Source organism: Fistularia commersonii, chromosome 2 (assembly GCF_037954325.1).
Source record: "Fistularia commersonii isolate RoL2024-O1a breed Wild chromosome 2, RoL_Fcom_v1.0, whole genome shotgun sequence".
NCBI lineage: Eukaryota > Metazoa > Chordata > Actinopteri > Syngnathiformes > Fistulariidae > Fistularia > Fistularia commersonii.
This window is the reverse complement of record NC_141285.1, coordinates 24492679-24512678: the sequence shown is the minus strand read 5'-3', so window position 1 is coordinate 24512678 and position 20000 is coordinate 24492679. Positions and strand designations below refer to the sequence as shown.

Below are 20000 nucleotides of genomic sequence, written 5' to 3'. Positions count from 1 at the left end.
TAGGTACATCTACCTTTGGTTCCTTTACCATAGGTACATCTACCTTTGGTCCCTTTACCATAGGTACATCTACCTTAGGTCCCTTTACCATAGGTACATCTAGCTAAGGCCCCTTTACCATAGGTATGTCTACCTTCGGACCCTTTACCATAGGTACATTTACCTTAGGTCCCTTTACCATGGGTACATCTTGCTTGGGTCACTTCTACCTTAGGTCCCTGCTAAGCCTGCCTATCCTAGGTACCTTCTACTGTACGTACCTTCCACCATAGGCAACGTCTACGGCAGGTACCTTCTACCATCTGCAGCGGAGCCATTTTTCCTCCACTCAAAGACCATGTGGATTCCCTGAAGGTTTAAATGTCGCCTTCAAAGATCGGTCAAAAATCAACGGCAAAAATAAAAGAACTGAAAGGTATTCTGATCCGGTCTTTGACTCTCCACAACAGCGGGCCGGATGAACCTCCGGGTCCAGAAGTTGGTTCTGATTTCATGAAAAGCCGGAGCGGTCCTGACTGAACCTGTTGAACAGGGTCTCCTGTGGGTCGAAGTTTTAAGGTGGAGAAGCTGCAAGGACACCCGAGCAAGAACCTGACCTGCGAGAAGAAGCAACAGAATCCAAAGCAAAGCTACATGCTAAGCTCCTATAGGGTTTTCTCTGCTGGGGGGGGGGGCAGGGCCTTGGCTTCACTGGAATGAGTCAGGACATCGGCTTATTCCAGCTTGGTGCTGGAAGTCTTTCCTTCTGGCATCAGAGCGCTGCATTCACGGGTGGAGCCAATCATCAGAAGAACTAGAATAATAACTAGAACAAGAATAAGAATATTTGTTTCTTTAGAGAAGTCCGGCTCCATCCCCTGTACTCGGGTATATTTGCGTTTGTTGTACCCCCTCGCAGGACCGGGTGGGCGGAGCTTATATAGGAATTGCACGTCACTTTACAACTGAAGTGCAGATTAAACCCCTCCCACAAAGCTGACGGAGATTAAACACAAATTAAAAACCTCCGGTTGGCAAATGACCACGGAAACAAGCGACGAAGAAAACTGCGCTAAAATGTCACGAAGACTAATCAACATTTTAGTCGAGAAAACGAAACAAAAGAGGGAAAATAAAAATTGGAAAGTAACAAAACCCTCGACAGCGTCTTAAACTGCAGCCAGAAAAGAAACACTGATGCAAAGCCAGCGCCTTTGAGCAAACGGAGTCTCACCTCTCCCTCTCTCCTCTGGGCGGAAACAGCGGGAAAACAAAACAAAACAAACAAAAACACGGGTCAACACACACTCAGCGCTCTTCATCGTCAACATCATCATCGTCCACGCCTAGCTTAGCATCGAGACCGGACAGCGCGGCCCAGACCGCGGATCGGTTGTTTCAATTCCAGGTTAATTCCAGCTGTAATTAGTAATTACTGAGTAATTACAACAGTCAGAACCGCTGCCTTCACGGGCAGGGTGAACACCTCGTCTCCATCTTCTCATTCCGGGCCTGTTTTTCAGCGAGGGTTGGATTCCCGGTGGATCTTTTCTCTCTCAAAGCGCATTTCCATCCAGGAAACAAACAGGAAGTGAATCCGATCTGGTGCCGAATTATCGGACGGCGGGTTCCCGATCGGAGGACGGCGCTCGGCGGGCTCACCTCGCCCTCACGCTTCTGGATGTCGTCGGCTTTGTCTCCGGCGTACGCCGACTGGAGACGGACGGCGTCCTCCTGGAGCTGTCGCACCTAAACGGGGGTCAACACCCAGGAGTTAGAGGAGCACGGGCACGCTAACATAGCTTTGCTAGTAGCTAGCTAGCACGCAGGTAGAGAAACCGCTAGTTTCTCTAGGAGCTCCACTGAACGCCACAGGAGGTCTTTCCTCCCTGAGGCGATCAGACTTTTTAATTCCTCTCCATTCAGCCGCCGGCAACCATAAAAACCTATCTTTTACCTAAAAAAAAAACAAAAACTGTGCAATATTTTATTTCACTGTGCAATATTCAGAACTGTGCAATATTTCATTTCATAACAGCTACACTACAATTTTTCCTTTATCATACTATTGTGCACTCCTCACCTCACTTGTTACTAAGACACTTATAGTTTTATCACTTGTTTACTAAGACACTTTATAGTTTCACTGAGACACTTTATAGTTTATAGTTTATTTTATTTCTAATTCTGCCTTTTCTTTTTATTATCTATTACTGTTATATTTTCTGTAACTCTGGCACAACAATTTCCTTCGGGATTAATAAAGTTGTTCTTATCTTATCTTATCTTATCTTAAAACAGCCAAACGGATGCTTCCTGGGGTTTCCACGCGGGAAGGACTTTAAGCTAACGGTTAGCATCCATCAACCCTGTTAGCCCGGTTAGCTTGGTACCTGTGTGCCCAGGGCCTGGATGTCGTGCTCAAAAGTGGTGTGCATCCTCTGCAGGGTCTCCACCGTGTTCTGGTCGCGGCCCAGCTCTTCGGGCAGCTTCTTGTGTTTGTCTAGGATGCGGTTGAGGATCTCCTTGGCGTCGTGGTAGAACTTGTGGAGCTCATAGGAGGCGGCGAGGATCTGCGTCCGGGTGTCGATGAGTTCCAGCAGGTCCGCCCAGGCCTCGTTCAGACCGTCCTTCCACTCTGCGATGGTGGCGGCGTCGCCGTGGCCGGCGTTGATCAACTCGTCGGCCAGCCGGTTCACGCCGTCCACGCGCTCCTGCCCGATGTTACCGGTGTCGCGGGCGAATTCTCTGAAACGCTCCTGAAGCATCTGGAGACAAAACGACATCACGGACATTTACAAAGACGTACCTTCACTTTTTTTTAATCTTATTCTTAAGTTATTTCACCTCTATTCAGCGTATTTATTTTCACTTATATATTTATAGATGTTAGTTATCTGCTGTTTTCAGGTTGCTAAGCTACGCCTTGTGCTCTCTCATTGCCCCTCTGGGACATATCAAGCTTGCTGCGGCTAAGCTGCTAGCTAGCTGTTAGCTTCACTTTGCTTTACGTTGTTGTTCTTAACAGCCGCTCTCTGAACTATTAAACAACTCTTTTCTTGCCTTTTTGACTCAATCATTTGTCTTTTGGATTTGTTTATAACTGATTTGTTCATCTAACAACAAAAGTAAGGTTAAAATCTGACTTAGCGATGATCTCAGAAGCTTCTTCTGCTCCAAACATCATGACCCAAGATGAAGGGCGTTACATCATCAGCTATTTTAACCGCGGCCTCCTCTGTGAAGTCATGTGAAGGCACATCTTTAGACCTCCGACAATCACCGCAGTGTTCAGACCGCCATCGGCACGGACGCCGCGTTCACCCGCTCCCGAACGGCGCTCGGGGCGGCGGCGGCTCGTACCGTCACGTGCTCGTAGTCCTGGCCCAGCTCGTGGGATCCGGCCACCACCTCCCTCTCGGCGATCCACTGCTCCAGGTCGTCCACCTCCCGGTTGAGCTGGAAGAGACGGAAGCGCTCGTCCAGCTTCCCGCGGCGCTCCTCGGCCAGGTCCTTCAGGCCGGCGTACAGCTTGTCCACCTGCGACTGACGCATCCCGATGCGTTCGCTGCGGGACCAGGATGGAGATGATGAGCTTCTGCTACCCGCCGCCGCCGTCCTCCTCCTCCTCCTCCTCCCCGTGCCCGCCGGCTCACCTGTCGGGGTGTCCGGCGGCCACCAGGCCGCGGCTGGTGCCGGACAGCTGGTGGACGGTGTCGGCGTAGTCCTCGACCGCCTGCTCCAGGATCTGGTGCTTCTTCAACATGGCCACGGAGCTCTGCTCGTCCTGGAAGCAGAAGGGTCACTTTCGGTCAGCAGAGGAACAGAACAGAGAAGAACTCGGAGGCGAGGACCTTCTCGGCGGGGAACGGTTGGATATGACGAAAAGGAAGTGGCTTTTAGCTTTTGCCAGATTTGGACTAACTGTGGACTCATGGTTCCCCGAGGCCTTCAGACCTTCAGACCATCAGTCCTTCAGACCATCAAACTTTCAGACCTTCAGACTTTCAGTCCTTCAGACTCCTCAGTCTTTCAGACCTCAAGTCCTTCAGACCTTCAGTCTTTCAGTCCTTCAAACCTTCAGACCTTCAAACATTCAGACCTTCAGTTCTTCAGACCTTCAGTCCTTCAAACCTTCAGACCTTCAAACTTTCAGACCTTCAGTTCTTTGGACCTTCAGTCCTTCAAACTTTCAGACCTTCAGTCCTTCAGGCCTTCAAACTTGAGGACTTTCAGACTTTTAGACTTTCAGACCTTCAGATCTTCAAACTTTCAGTCCTTCAGACCTCAAGTCCTTCAGACCTTCAGACTTTCAGACTTTCAATCCTTCAGTCCTTCAGACCTTCAGACTTTCAGACCTTCAGACTTTCAGTCCTTCAGACTCCTCAGTCTTTCAGACCTCAAGTCCTTCAGACTTTCAATCCTTCAGTCCTTCAGACTTTCAGACCTTCAAACTTTCAGTCCTTCAGACTCCTCAGTCTTTCAGACCTCAAGTCCTTCAGACCTTCAGTCCTTCAGACCTTCAGACTTTCAGACTTTCAGTCCTTCAGACCTTCAGACCTTCAGACCTTCAGTCCTTCAGACCTTCAGACTTTCAGTCCTTCAAACTTTCAGTCCTTCAGACTCAGTCTTTCAGACCTCAAGTCCTACAGACCTTCAGTCCTTCAGACCTGTACCCCGGGGTTAACAGCGGTCAAGTACACCTCCAATCACCCCAAGTGCATCTGAGGTGCACCTGAAATGCGCCTGAAGTCCACCTTTAAACAGCCTCAAAGATACCTAGAACAAGAGCCATGGTGGCCTTGCAGCAGCCTGGAACCCTGCTGGGATCTCCACGCAGGGTTCCTCCGGGTTCTCCAGGTTTCTCCAAAAGTCCAAACACATGGAGAAGGAGAACTGCCCGATCGATAAAAGGATAGAGTGAACTGTCCTTTGCTTCTATTTATGACCCTGTGATTTGATTGGACGAACCCGCCTCAGCCAATCACAGCTGGGACAGGCATCAGCACCCTCATTTTATTTTTATTTCAACATCCTCTAAAACATGCTTAGCTTTATGGCTAAGAGTAGATACTAAGCTTGTAGCATTCATTGCATTAGCCTGTTAGCACTCCCTTGGGCTCAAGTCTACATTGCACTCAGCTGAAGGCTACAGTGTTAGCGGTAGCATGCTGCTAACAAGAGGAAGTCCAGGGGGTTGATAGAGAGGAGGCTATTCTGACCTTTCACCCCAGCCTCACCTTGGCCTTCTCCTCTGACATCATGTAGAGCTCCTGCTCGCTCATCCAGGCCTCGGCCTCGGCGGCGTCGAAGTAGTACTGCTGCGCCTCGTGGGCCTCGCTCAGCCGGGAGTGGCGCTTCTCCGTCTCCTTCCTGATCTGTTCCCATAGCGACCGGAGCTCGGAGAGGCGCTGGCCGATCAGCTGGCCGGTCGGCCGCTCCTCCCTCAGGACGTGCTGGCTACGCTCGAAAATGTCGTCGTAGCGCGGCTGGTGGCCCTGGATCTCCTTCTGCAGGGTCTGTAGGGGTCAAAGGTCACAGAGGGTACTTTTAAAAGCCAGTTCCCGTCCCAGAAAGCAAGAGTTAGAAGGTGTGGGTTCCACCGCTTCACCTGGTTCTTCTTGATAAGCAGCTGCACCGTCTGCAGGTTGTGACCATGGTCGGTGGACGTGGCCAGAGGCATCCTCTCCTCCACCCACAGCTGAACACACACACACACACACACACGTTTGATCATAGTTTTCTAAACAAATACTGCACTAATAAATAACACACACACAGGCGGTACTATGAGAACTCGCTAAGAATACTCTCACTGTAAATACAACACCTGCTCCTGCAGCTGCTGCTGGTACTTCCTGCTACTTCTACTAGTACTGCTATGAATACACACAAATACTGCACATACAGCTAACGATTTTACACTTCTTCAGGGTTTTAGGGCGAAACTACCACACAAAGTACCACTGCTACTACAGACTGCTAACACAGGCTTCTAGCACAGACTGCTACTACACACTGCTAACAGAAACTGCTAGCACACACTGCTAGCACAGTGCCGTGGTGCTATAGCTCTTGGAGTAGTACATGTATGAATACTTGTATTGTACTACGACTGCTACTGCTAGCAATGCTATCACTGTTGCCACTGCTGGCACCACAAGGACTCCATCTTCTGCCTCTGGAGTCCTGGTGATGTTCTGCCAGGTGATGTTCTGCCAGCAGCACAGCTGGATTATAATCTGCACTCACAATCTCGTCCTCCACGTCCCTGTTGAACTGGTGGATCTCCCGGGAGGCCATGAGGTTGCTCCGTCTCTGCTGAAGGGGCGCTTGGAGGGCCTGGAACTTCTTCTCCACGCTGATCCTCTGGCCGTCCACCTCCTCTGAGCCTTTGCCCTCCTGGCTGAGGGCCTGGGACTGACCCTGCAGCTCGTCCACCTCCTTCTGACGGACCTCCACCTGGCTCTCCAGCATCTGGCGGGGCGGAGAATGACAGCTCAGGCGTGGACCTCTATCTTTTCCGGTCTGAGGAGGACATCGTCCGACCGGCATTCCTATCTCACCTGCTGCTTCTTGAGCAGGATGTTGACGGAGGTCAGGTCCTTGCCGTAGTCGTCGGACATCAGCTGGGTGTCCAGGCCGGCCAGCCACTTGTCCAGGTCGGCGCAGCTCTGCGTGAAGAGCTCCGCCTTGTTGGCGTCGAACAAACACTTGGCCTTGGTCTGGGTGGTGGACTCCAGGTCGTCCCACATCGTCTTCAGCGCCGCCAGCTTCTCCTTCACCATGGCCTCCGTCTCCGGTTTCTCTGACATCAACGTCTGGCCGTCCTGAAAGGCAGCGCTGGTTTGTGAGTCTCACAGAGAAGGGGGAGGGCGGTATCTTCTGACCCTTCCGCAGAAGAGGAGCAGCTGGCCGACCTGTCGCTCCATGCCTCACCTTCTCGATCTTGTCCAGCCACTCCTTGTTGGACTGCAGCTCGGCCATGAAGCCCTGGTGCTTCAGCCACTTGCTGTGGAGGTTCCTGGCCTCGTCGTACGACATGTCCTGAGCCGTCAGCATCTTCTCGTTGATCCAGAGGGACAGCTGCGGACACACAACCGTCGAATGACCTCACACGCCAGCATCAGACGCTTTCTTCTCCGGCCTTCTAAGGCGAGATGAGAAATCCATGTGTTTTCTCACCTCCTGGCAGTCCTGCAAGAACTTCTGCAGGTCTCTATTGTCCTTCAGCCTGGCCAGCAGGTCGCTGGCAGCAGATCGGTTCTTCTTGTGCCTGCAGGACGAGAATCACATTCGGATTTTGGTTTTCACGTCTATGTTATTCCATCATCGGCGAACTCCAGCTCCCGGAAGGTCCAGCCGGGGAGCCGGTGGATCCTCGTCACCTCTGGTCGATGGAGTCCACCTTGTCCTGGATGCGGTCGGAGTTGATGTTGCCGTCGGCCACCAGGCGCCTGCCGGTGTCCACCACGCCGCTGATCTTCTCCTCGTTGGCGTCCATGGTGGTCATGAAGTCCTCTTGCTTCTTGATGGCGGCTTCGGCGCCCTCCAGGGTGGTGGGCATCTCCGTGTGGGCCAAGACGTACTCCTGGATGACAAAGGTGCAGGTGAGATGTTAGGGAGGTGGCCACCGAGCACCTGCGCCAACACGACGGATCGAGTTGATCTTCTATGAATCCCAGAGGAAGCGGGTGCAGCGACACCCCCCTCCACATGGTGGCACCACCTGAACATCTCTGACTCCCGACTGCCACCGATCGAAGCTCTACTTCCTGGAGACGCTCATGTGACTAGCAAATAAGAAAAGTCCTTGTGTTCTGCTGGAGGCAGCTTTCTTCTGGAGGCACAACGGAGCTCCTTGTCAGGAAGATAACACGAGAACGTGACCTTCTGGAACATTCCAGGTCTGGAAATTTGACTTTCCTCAAAGATGTTACATCACACTGCTCAAATGGAAACCACCCGTAATGTTCCTACAGCTGGAGGACTCGGGGGTTGAGGGTGTTGGATGTTGGGAGGCGGTTGAACGGTTCACCTGGTTGTTGAGGAAGGCCTCGGCCTGCTTGGTGTCCCTGAGGAACAGCTGGTAGGAGTGCGACTGGGACAGCAGGTTCTGCCGATTCTCCCACATCTTATGCAGCTCGTTCCAGCCGGTGTCCAGCGCCTGCAGCCGCTGACGCAAGAACATGTACTGGGCGTCGGTCTGGCCCTGGGTCACCATCTCCCCCATGTCCCGCATCTTCTGGTAGTCCTCCTCGTAGTTGCGGATCTCGTTCTTGATGCCCTCGTGCTGCGCCAGCAGCTTCTCGGCCTCCGCCAGCGTGTTGGGCATGTCCTCCGAGGCGATGGCCGTCTGCGTCCGCGACAACCAAGACTGGAAGTCGTCCAGGTCCCGTAGGAACTGCTGCAGTTTGCTGGCTTCGCCCAGGGACTCCTCGCGGTTCTTCATGGTGTCCTGAGGGACAGTCGGGCAGAGGAGTTGGAGACCAGGTCCTGAAGGTCCCGGCTCTGGCGGGCAGGGCGAGAAGACTCACCTTCATCTCCTCCCAGACGGTGGTGATCTCAGCCAGGCGTCCCTTGATGGCCTCGGACTGCTCCGGGTGCTCGGTGGCCAGATGCTCCGCCTCCTTGGCCAGGTCGCCCAGCTTGTCCTCGATGGCGGCCAAGTCGCGCTCCATTCCTGTCAGCTTCCTCTGCAGGGCCATGACACCGGCCAGGTCGTTGCCCAGCTCCTGGGTGGACTCGATGACCTGTGGAGCGGGCGGGGTTACGTCGGCCTACAGCATCTTCTGCTGAAGATAGCAAGAACACCGGCACCGGTCGGTACCTTGGTCTTCTCCTTGATCCAGGACTTGGTCTCGTTGCACTCCAGGTGATAGTTCTGGACCCCCAGTGCTGAACTGAGGCTGTCCTTCTTCTGGTCCACCAGGTCCCGGAACTGGCTCCACCTGGCGGGAGGATTAACATCAAGAATTATTCGTTCCCACCGGGAACACTTGGATACCAGGTGACCTGGAAGACGACTCCGTCCAGCGTCAATCAGCTCAATCGATCAATCGATCTGTGTGATCTGATGCGACCACCTTGTCTCATTCCAGAAGAGTCTCTCCCTGCTCCAGACCGATATTCTAACCCCGGTTCTAATCCCAGGAGAATCACAGCCATAGTTCTTCTGGAGCACGCCATGTCCAGGACAGGTAATCCCGCCGGTAAGATTACCTGGTGTTGAGTTTGTCCTGCTGGGATTTGATCTCCTTCTCACTGGGATGCCCGCTGTGGATCAGTTGCCTGGCGACCTGGTTCACCACGGCAACCCGGGACGCCTGGTTGTTCATCTCGGGCTCGAGACTCTCAAACCTGATCAAAAGTAGAGAAGATGGAGGTCTCAGATCCTCATCTGGCCAAAGCTCCAGAGGTGAACTCTGGTGGTCTGGACCAGATCTGTTGCCGCCTTCTCCTCACCGGTGCTGGACCACCTCCAGGTCCTCCAGCTTCTCCGGGATCTCCATGCTGTTGAGCCACTGCTCCTTCTCCTCGATCCAGACGGCGCAGGCATTGGCCTCGCTCAGCATCTTGTAGAGCGCCAGCGCGTCCTGCAGCGCCTGCTTCCTGAGCCGGGTCAGCTCCGCCACCTCCTTGTAGCGCTCCTCGATGCCTGCCAGACGGTTCTGGACCTGCGACCCGGCAACCGGCGCAAGGGGAAGAAGATCAGAAAACACGATTGCGCCGCTGAAACCCAACCCTGACCCTCGTGAACTCCCCCACCTCCTCCGAGTCGGCCTTCTCGGGCGGCAGCGTACGCGACTGCTCATGCAGAGCCTCGATGACGGGCCGGTAGCTGCCGATCTCCTCGGCCACGTCCTTGTGTTTCTTCACCAGAGCCTGCGTGGAGAACTCGTCGTGGCCCACGTCCACGCTGGAGACGATCCGCAGCACGTCCAGCATCCACGTGTCGATGTCGTCCGCGTCGGCCTGCGTGGACACAAACCCATTGATCGATTCGGCGCCGTTGATAAGGTCACCTAAAGCCAAGGCGAGCTCCAGACCTGGAACTGGTGCTGGTTGCAGGCCTCCTGGAGACGGGCTTTCCGGACGGACGACAGACGCTCCAGAGCCGCCCACTGGTCCTGCAGCACCGGGAGGAAATGGCACGTTAACCTCTGCGCCGCTAAGACACCTTCTCATTCCCACCAGAGCCTTAGTCTACCTGTGACCTCCTAGTTAGCCATCTTGCTAACTCTGCACTGGGTGCAATGCTAATGCTAAAGCTATGGATCTGCTTCTACTCCTTTTGTACAGCAAATCAACCTTCTCCATCTAATCCAGGGGTGTCAAACTCATTTTGCTTGCAGGGGCCAGATATGCCCTAATTTGATGTCAAAGGGGCCGGACCAGTAAAATCATAGCGTAATTACGTAGAATTAACACTAAATCCAACTTCTTCATTTGTTTTAGTGTAAAGGAGAACAGGTTAATTATAAAAATCTTAATTTTAAGGTTCATTTTAGGCTGATAATTACAGGTTAATTATAAAAATCTTAATTTTAAGGTTCATTTTAGGCTGATAATTACAGGTTAATTATAAAAATACATGACAAAAAACCCGAGATTCACTCAGAAAAGTAGGAATTTCACTATGCCTCATTTCTTTGTGCATTTTGTTGTATTTTTCAACATGACAAGACTCATAGTGGCACCAAAACTTGCTGCATCCTCACAAAGCATACAGTTTTCTTATTAACCTCAGCAAACAAATAAAAAGTGGACAGTTTTTCGTGGAAAACTCTACACTCCATGTCCACTCGTCTCTTTTTTTGACATCTGGCTGATGAGAGTGCCGGGGCCAACGGAAAAGCAGGTACGTTTCTAACAATATGTAAAAATGCTATTTACAGACCCAGAAGCCGCATTGCTTCCATCTGCTGTAACTTCTGAGTCACACAGTGTTGTGCCCTGTTTTTATTTTTGAAAAAGTAATTCATGATTTTTATGTACTTTTTCAAATGGTAAATTTATTCCACGGGCCGGATCGGACCCCCTGGTGGGCCAGTACCGGCCCGCGGGACGTATGTTTGACATCCCTGATCTAACCCTATTCTCTGTATCCTCTCTCACACCAACTAACTTCATATCCTCTCTCACGACGTCCGTAAATCTTCTCGTTGGTCTTCCTCGAGACCTCCAATTCCAGCATCCGTCTACCAATAAATTCACGGTCCTTTCTCTGCAAAATGACCCAACAATCTCACTCTGGCATCTCTGACCTTCTCTCCAAGACATCTAACATGTGCTGTTCCTCTGATAGATTCATTCCTGATCCTCTCCATACTGGTCACTACCAAAGAGAACCTCAACATCGTCATCTCTGCAACCTCTAGTTTCTAGTCCATACATCATCCCTGGTCTCACCACTGTCCTGTACACCTTTCCTTTCATTCTGACTGATAGTCTTCTATCTTCACCAATTCCAACCTGCTAGAGCCTGTTTCTTTACCTCTTCTCTACACTTTATGTTGCTCTGGACTGTTGACCTTAAGTACCCGAAGTACTTCCAACTTCTTGATCTCCACTGTAGCCTCTCTGGGTTCCTCTCATTCACACACATGTAGTCTGTCTTGCTGCGACTAACCTTCATTCCTCTGCTTTCCAGAGCATACCTCCACCTCCCTGGATTTTCCTCAAGCGGTTCCCTGCTCTCACGACAGATCACAATGTCATCTGCAAACAATACTAAAGCTATGGATGTTGCCCCCCTGTCATGTGACCTGTTGCCTGGTTGCCACGTGAGGTCCACTGCTTGTCTGTTAGCAAACTAGCGGAGCGCTCCCACCCCACCGTACCTTGATGTCCTGGATGCGCTCGCTGATCTTGTCGGCTCCAAAGTGCCCGTTGGCGACCAACTCGTCCCCCTGCCTGATGGTCTGCTGCAGGTGGGCCGCCCTGCCGCTCATCTCGTCCTCGAAGGCCTTGTGCTGGCTCAGCAGCCGCAAGGCGCCGGTCAGGTCCTTCCCGTGGTCCTCCGAGGACAGGATCTGCTCCTTCTCTCGGATCCAGCCCTCCTGCGGAGCGCCCGGACATCAGCCGAGTTCAGATCCACACAACCGTTTATTCGCTAGACCTGGAAAGACGAGTACCTACCTCCTCGGCCATCTCCCAGAAGAACTTCCAGAGGCGGCGGGACTCCTCCAGGCGGGCCCGCCGCTCCGCCGCCAGCTGGCTGAGCTCCTGGTAGCAGAACTCCAGGTGGGCCACCCGGTCCCTGATGATCTGAGGGTCGCAGGGTTTGTAGCCTGAAGAAGAAGAGGAGGAGAAGAGTCGAGTGGATGGAGAAGGCGAAGACGGAGCAGGAGAAGAAGTCCGGCCCCCTCACCTTCGGTGTCGGCGGCGAACTTCTGTGCGTTGCTGTTGACATTGCGGACCCGATCTGCCTGGATGGCGATGTCGGCCTCAACGAGGGCGTGCTTCTGCAGCAGGTCCTCCACGCCCAGCAGGTGCTTCCCATAATCCTGAGAGAGCAGCAGCATCTACGAGAGGGGGCGGCAGGTCAAAGGTCAGGACCCCCCAGGTTGGACCGCGAGTTTCCGACGCGTCGAGGACACCCCACCTTCATCTCGTCCATCCAGTCCATGATGTAGAGCATCTCCTGGAAGACCCTCTGCAGGCCCAGGTTGAGCTCCAGCCGATGGCGCCGGGCCTTCAGCAGCTCCAGAAGGTACTCCCACAGCCGGATCACGTTGTCCTTCCTAGCTGTGATGCGTTTGATGTCATGGTAACTCTCAGCTTCCAGCTCCCTCGCCACGGCAACCACCGCCTGGATCAGAGGGGACATCACATGAAGCTCTGGGATGGGACTGGAGACTTATCAATCAGTTATTGATAAACCCCATCTTTGCCAATTGACAGGGGAGGTTCTTTTCTCGAGGGCGTGTCCTCTGGCTCCCAGGTGACCCGATGGTCCGAAGAAGGTTCGGAGGATCGTCTGGACCCACCTGGACTCGCTCCTCGTACGCCGCGATGTCCGTCTCTATGGCCTCGTGCTTCTTGGTGGCAGCTTCTACAGCCTGGAGGTCAAAGCCAAAGTTGTCCTACAGGAGGAGAAGGAGGAGAAGGAATAAGGGTTATCTTCAGTTTCAAAGCTTAGAATTATCAGAGGGGGGATGATGGGAGCAAGGAGGAACCTCAGAGGACCTCTGAGGCGTCCACCTCCACCCAAACCTCCACCTTAGGAGTGTGATCACTCAGACAACGGCTGTTTGGACAGCAGAGCAGAAGATGCAGTGACGGTCTTCAGATACCAACTGCCCACAGTGCTTGTAGGACCTCCTGAGGAGGCCATGATTGTGACCAGGATCTTCAAGAAGCCCCCGTTACCTGGGAAACCAGCCTTTGGTTCTCGCTCAGCCAGGTCTCCCTCATGGCGGCTTTGCGGTCGAAGCGGCGAGCGAGCTGCTCCAGCTTCTCCTGGCGAATCAGCTCCGTCCTCAGGGCCAGCTCACGCTCGTGCTCCGCCTTCTCCAGACGCTCCCACGCCTGGAACACACACACACACACACACCTGGTCAGCCGGACGACCTGACCTCTGCTGACGGCGGTCTTCGGGATGGGACGTGATGACATCACCTTGTTGATGTCAGAGATGAGCTTGCCCTCCCGCGGCGTGTAAACCTTCTGGTTGTTGGCCCTCATTTTACTCTGGATGGTGAAGAGCAGAACTTCCAGGTTTCCCTTCTCAGTGAACCTGCACACACACACACACACACACACACACACACACACACACACACAGGACGTGAACCCCAGGTAGCGAGCCCAGTGGCGTGCAGGAAGCGGAGGCAGAAGATGGCCTACTTGGGCGGCTTCTCCACGGTGCGGTAGGTGTTGAAGGCCTGCAGCTGCTGCTGGACGCCCACCAGGGAGTTGGCGAACTTCCTGTTGTTGAGGATGATGATGGTCTGCTCGATCCACTCCAGCAGGTCCGATGCCAGGGACTCGTACTTCTCGATCATCTTCTCCGTCTCGATGGCGTTGTCCAGAACCTGGAGCGAAAGGGGAGGTTGTTGTCAGCTCCTGAAGGTGGAAACCAAAGCGAGCGACGGCAACCGCGCTCACCTTCCCGATTCTCTTCCCCTCCACCTTCAGGGCCTTCATCTTGGAGAAGTAGTGGTAGTAGGTGACCACGTAGGTGATGATGGACTTCTCGTCGGGGTGGTCCACGCTGATGTCTGATGGGGGAGCGTCAGAGAACCAGAGGGTTCCACATCATCAACATTCTCCAAGAACGTCAGGGAACACACACCGCTACGCTAACCGCAGCGCTAACTGCAGCGCTGTCCATCAGGCTGTGACAGCACTCTGAGTGTGTATGTGTGTGTTTGTGTGAAATTTGTAAATGCGTTTACGTGTAAATATGAATATGAGCATATATGGAGAAGTATATATCTGTGAACATATATGTATGTGTGTGTATACATGTATGTATGTATGCCATGTGTACAATATTACAATATGGTCTTTCCTGTGCGATGACATTCCCAGTATGTGTGTATATAAACGTGTGTATATCCACATATTTATGTATGTAAGTATGTGTGTATGTGTTTGTATATACACATGTGTATCTATGGGTGTCTATACATGTATGTTTGTGTGTATTTATACATGTGTGTGTGTGTGTGCGTGTAAAATTGTATGTCTATATGTGTGTATGTGTATACATATATATATATGTGTGTATATACACATATGTATATATGTGTGTTTATGTATGTATGTGTATGTGTCTTTGTATATCAATGTTTATATGTGTGTGCGTATATCCATGTATTTATCTCTATGTGTGCGTGTTCACTGTATGCATGTATATATATGTGTGTGTGTGTGTATACATGTACGTATATGTGTGTATGTGTATACATGTATATATGTGTGTATATACACATATGTATTTATGTTGTATGTATACAAATGTATGTTTGTATATATATATACATATGTATATGTGTGTGTTTATGTATGTATGTGTCTTTGTATATCAATGTATACATGTGTGTGTATATCCACATATTTATCTATATGTGTGTGTGTTCAGTGTATACATGTATGTGTGTGTGCGTGTGTGTGTGTGTGTGTGTGTGTGTGTGTGTGTGTGTGCCCCCTCACCCTCCGGGTCCAGCAGCTTGGTGAGGCCCAGGTGCTGCTCGGCCAGGTTGAAGGCGTTCTGCAGGTTGTAGTGGGCGTTGGACTTCTTCAGCTTGTCGAAGTCGATCAGGTCGGGTCTGAGGAGACAGAAGACCTCGGGGTCACCGGCTCCTCATAAATTCCCACTGGTTGCCATGGTTACCCACAGCGCCTCCAGACGCTCCCCCCCGAAGACACACACTCTCACGGGCTGCGTCCCGATTGGACCCCGGAGGAGGAGGTCACTTCCTACCTGTGTTTGTGGATCAGGGCGTTGAAGGCCATGCCGTCCCTCCAGCTGGTGGAGAAGTTGTGGATGTTGACGTTGGGGTACCTGGAGGATGGAGGTGGAGGTCAGTCACTGGTCATTACTGAGCCGCGTGAAGGCATCCTTTCCAGATGAAAACTCCAGATGTTTGATGACCCTCCACTATTACCGTGTAATAAAACATCTAGTAACAAACTCCAGATGTTCCACATTTTCCACAAACCCCGTAATGGAACACTTTGCAGCAGCTGTCCGAGGAAGAGGAACCCTTTCCAACGGGAAGTTATGAAACACCAAACCTCCAGTTACAAATATCTGACAATCATCCGCTAGGTTTCTGCTGCTGTGCTGTGCGCGCATGTGTGTGTGTGTGTGTGTGTGTGTGTGTGTGTGTGCAGACTCACCCTGCTGTCTTCATCTGACACCAGAGCAGCAGAGCATCTTTAGCAGACTTCTTCTCCTTGTTGTCTTCCGTCTCCACGCTGATGTCCTGGATCTGGAAGGAAGACACGCAGGTGGACACGGAATACTTAAAACTGTAATACTCATAGCAGTACTACTGCTGGATACAACTCGAGAATACTTCTACTACTACTACTGTGTAATACTATTCTGTCAAACAGTATTCCTACATCCTGCTACTGGCAAATACTGCACTTCTGGGGTCACCATCAGTCATTCCATCATTTCATTCATTCATTCATCTGCTTTTTCTTCTTCAGTTTTCCTTTTTCCCATAAGACCATGAACTCATCACTGGAGCTTTTACTCAGATCAAAGTGACTGTTCTACATTAAAACCCTTAATGACACACACACACACACATACACACACTCATGTCAGTGTTCCCAAACAGCTGCACGCGTCCCGCTCTAATCCATGGCGTTCCGCTCTGCTAAGCCTCAGTTTGAGTTTAATCCCCTTGAGGAACCTAGGAGGACCTGCAGGGTGATGGACAGGTGGGGAGACGACGTCCGACCTCCGACGACGACGCTCGAGAAAATGATATCATCCCAGGGACGAAACGGACGGGACCATTGATAGGTCCTAGTTTTAATCGCTACACAACAGGAAGTTCTCGTCCATCTCCTCCTCAGGCTCATAGATGGCGGCAAAAAAAAGCTTCTGCGAACAAACAGAGGCTTTTCATAAAAAACGATCCAGAAGATCAGGAGATCCGAGCATCCGGTCCAGGAACGACGTCCATTCCCAGGTAAGCCGGGACTCACAGCTACTGCTGGCCCTCGGAGCTCCGCCCCCTGGCCTTGAAGCTCCGCCCCCTGCCCTCAAAGCTCCACCCCCGCCCTCGAAGCTCCGCCCCCTGCTGGGCTGCTCTGAACGCTCCATTGGGTACCTGCTCCAGAACCATGAAGACTGACAGGAACCTCAGCACACACACACACACACACACACACACACACACACACACACACACACACACACACACACACACACACTGGTAATCCAGCTGCTACCCCTCCTACAGGATTTAAGAGTGTTTTTAATCCTGCAGGTTTAGGAAACATAAATCCTTTCCTCCCCGCTTGTGACATCATCGCCCGCTGACATCATGGCCCGCTGACATCATCGCCCGCTACCATGACAACCCCGTCACCGGTGCAGACGGACCGCTGGCGGATCATCCGACGGGGGTCGGGGGTCTCACCTGGAAGCGCAGGATGATGGTCCAGATGAGACCAAGCGTGAGGCGGTGGTTCCCGTCCACGATGTCGTGGGAGCCCATGTTCTCCAGGTGGACCCGCTGCTCCTTCAGGAACTGCAGCGCCTTGTCCACGTTCTCCAGGCAGTGGATCCTCATGCGGCCTTTGGTGGGTTTGGGCTGAAACGGCGAGCGTGAAGATCAGATCTGAGGAAGAACCTGCCTCGTTTGCAGCTGATGAGCAAAATTCATCTTCATGAAGATCTGAAGTTATCCAGAATTCCACTGTAATGAACCAAGTTAGCATTGTTAGCATCTCAAACACTCATGCTGTAAGAGAAGCAGAAGAATTTGAGGAAACCGAGGTGAAAGAGAAGATCTGGAGTCCGGAGAAGAAAACCTGACCGACCCCTTGAGGTCCAGGACCGATCCAGGTTCCAAGGAGAAAGACAGATGTTCTGGCAGGACCTGGGCGTCTGGACGCCACTCAGCAGATGATTAGGTCCATCATGATGTCACTTCCTGTTCAGACCTTCAGACCTCAGTGAGGGAGAAGGAGCTGCTGAGATGACATGACCGTGTATGTGTGTGTGTGTGTGTGTGTGTGTGTGTGTGTGTGTGTGTGTGCAGACAGTTCAGCCAATGGCAGCGGAGTCCAAGTCAAAAGAAGCGAGAGGTTCTGGTCTCCTGGAGGTCTTCTGGTTCTGTTTCTGCCCTCCAACTTTGTCACTGACTCCTTTCAGCCTCTGGGTTCTTCTCTAGATGTGATCTCCATGGAGACAAGTGGAACAGGGGAACATGGAACCCGTGCACCCCTGCGGCCAGTCACCCTGTCGCCATGGTTACGAGCATCTCAGCACCGAATCGGCCGGAGAACTTCGTCCGGAGCCGGGGGTCCGAGTTCTTCTCAAAGACCCGCCTTCCAGTCCGTCCTCCTCACTCTTCATCTGCCGTGCCAGGAGGAAACGGACCCGGACGGTACGAGACCTTCTGGGTCTCCTCCCATGGAGGATGGAAGGTGCCAAATCTGAGAACATCCAAGCGGCGAGCTGAGGAGCTCCAGAAATTCAAGAAAACGAAGATGCTGTCCTTCACATGATCCAGACGTCAGAAGGTACAGGAGACATGTGAAGGCCCATGGCTGTTAGCTTTTGAGGGTCAAGCTCCACGAGCTCTGGACCATCACACACACACACTTATCACCATCAGACCTCAAAATAAAAGCCTGAGCTGAACCCACCAGCCTTTCCCCCGACAGGACCTCCAGCAGCTTGATCAGCATCCGCCCGTCCCTCAGGTCCATGTAGAGGTCGGTGATCCGGCAGGAGACCCTGGACAGGTGGGAGTTCACCCATTTGGTGAAGGTCTTCTTCTGCACAGCCTCACGTTCATCTGGGGAGGCAGAAGGAGAACGTCAGTTCGAGGAATTCAAGGACGGACGGCAGGATCACGAGCTGCGACGGGTTGGTCGTCATGTCAGAAGACAAACCACCGCAGGACTTCGGTTTCGCTACTTCACGGATTTGCATCGTGCGTTGTGTTCTGCATTCTGATTGGCTAAAAAGTCACTCCGCTTCTTCTCTACCTGTGCGTCAATAACGTTGCAGTTTAATATGTACACGTACGTAAAACAGCTTGCCGAATTTACATTACATACGTGCAAATTCTCTTGCAATGTCGAGTTTCTCTAAAACCCATAATGTTGACAAAACGCTCTATTGCAGATAAAGTTAAATCTATCGCAGATAAAGTTAAACTTCTGGACATGCTAAGGGAAGCTAAAAGCTATGCGGCTGTAGGTCGGCATTACGGGATTAATGAATCTTCCGTTGGTTCCATAAAGAAGGAAGAAAAAAACATAAGGACGACAGCAGCAATGTATAATAGAGTATCTAATTGTATAATAATTGTAAAAAAAAAAATAAAGGTTTCTACTTCACGGATTTTGCCGATCACGGGTTCTTTTTGGAACGTAGCCCCCGCGAAAAACAAGGGTATACTGTATTAGAAAAGATTGTAAATGTAAAGGTTTAGAGGAAAATAGCGAACAAAACAACAAATCACAACAACATGCATTCTAATTTCTTATTGTTTCTAGTTTAGGAAAAAAAAATGACCCTTCGTAGATTTTGAAAGTTCCACATTCATGCTAGCTTCCCTCAGCTAACGCTGCAGGAAAGACACACATCCCTTTTGTGATTCAGTGCGATGCTAATGCTTGGGCTCGTACGCTTGGCGTTAGCTGCTACGTTAGCGGTTCTGGATTCTTCTGTAATGGCATATCTGAGAGTGAGCTTCAGATGGTAGCCAACTGTTTCAAACCTTCCTGCTAGCATGATTCTGTGACAAAATTTTGTTTGTTTTGGCTCCATGCTAACTGTGTTAGCTAACTGTGTTAGCAAGGAGTGCAAACAAACATGCACAGCTCTGCTAGATTAAACTATAGAACCCAGAGGAGCCGTCTGCTTCCAACACCAGAACCCAACTGTCAGGCCAGTTCAGCCGGTGCCGTGGAACCAGAACCAGAACCGGAACAAAAACCAGAACCAGCCGCGGTCCGACCCGGTTGAAGGTCAAAGCTCCAGGAGGAGGAGATACGAGCGGGCCGGACGGCACGTTCACATCGGGCGCTGCTGGACCGTGGCGCCGGGTCAAACCAGCGGTGTGTGTGTGTGTGTGTGTGTGTGTGTGTGTGTGTGTGTGTTTGCACGCCAGGAGCAGCTTCCTCTGTGTCGGCGCTCATTGTTCCTGGAGAGTCCTGTCTCTGTCCTGTCCCACTGAAGTCACTTCCTGTCGGCACAGAGGCCACTTCCTGTTTCTGACAATGACGGCTAAATTTACCGCTGCACACTATCAGCAGATGAACTATCGGAGGGCACACACACACACACACACACACACACACACACACAC

General features: G+C 51.8%; 1 protein-coding gene across 2 annotated transcripts in view; it reads right to left on the bottom strand.

The window, feature by feature from the left end:
• Positions 1-20000, bottom strand: part of LOC147236817 (spectrin beta chain, non-erythrocytic 1) — a 62245-nt gene that overhangs the window by 13321 nt on the left and 28924 nt on the right. For both annotated transcript variants that reach the window (XM_086174516.1, XM_086174507.1), the window contains 32 exons: positions 18328-18479; positions 17094-17267; positions 15832-15923; positions 15413-15493; positions 15142-15257; positions 14092-14204; positions 13831-14018; positions 13603-13720; positions 13354-13512; positions 12972-13067; positions 12587-12793; positions 12353-12506; positions 12121-12272; positions 11823-12041; positions 10029-10109; positions 9748-9954; positions 9445-9656; positions 9202-9339; positions 8810-8930; positions 8517-8732; positions 8018-8437; positions 7368-7570; positions 7165-7255; positions 6919-7065; positions 6546-6809; positions 6232-6456; positions 5591-5680; positions 5220-5498; positions 3636-3766; positions 3343-3547; positions 2373-2747; positions 1642-1728 (listed from right to left, as the gene is read on the bottom strand). In XM_086174516.1, the coding sequence (XP_086030642.1) occupies positions 1642-1728; positions 2373-2747; positions 3343-3547; positions 3636-3766; positions 5220-5498; positions 5591-5680; positions 6232-6456; positions 6546-6809; positions 6919-7065; positions 7165-7255; positions 7368-7570; positions 8018-8437; positions 8517-8732; positions 8810-8930; positions 9202-9339; positions 9445-9656; positions 9748-9954; positions 10029-10109; positions 11823-12041; positions 12121-12272; positions 12353-12506; positions 12587-12793; positions 12972-13067; positions 13354-13512; positions 13603-13720; positions 13831-14018; positions 14092-14204; positions 15142-15257; positions 15413-15493; positions 15832-15923; positions 17094-17267; positions 18328-18479 (5513 nt within the window). The remainder of the gene's footprint in view (positions 1-1641; positions 1729-2372; positions 2748-3342; positions 3548-3635; positions 3767-5219; positions 5499-5590; positions 5681-6231; positions 6457-6545; positions 6810-6918; positions 7066-7164; positions 7256-7367; positions 7571-8017; positions 8438-8516; positions 8733-8809; positions 8931-9201; positions 9340-9444; positions 9657-9747; positions 9955-10028; positions 10110-11822; positions 12042-12120; positions 12273-12352; positions 12507-12586; positions 12794-12971; positions 13068-13353; positions 13513-13602; positions 13721-13830; positions 14019-14091; positions 14205-15141; positions 15258-15412; positions 15494-15831; positions 15924-17093; positions 17268-18327; positions 18480-20000) is intronic.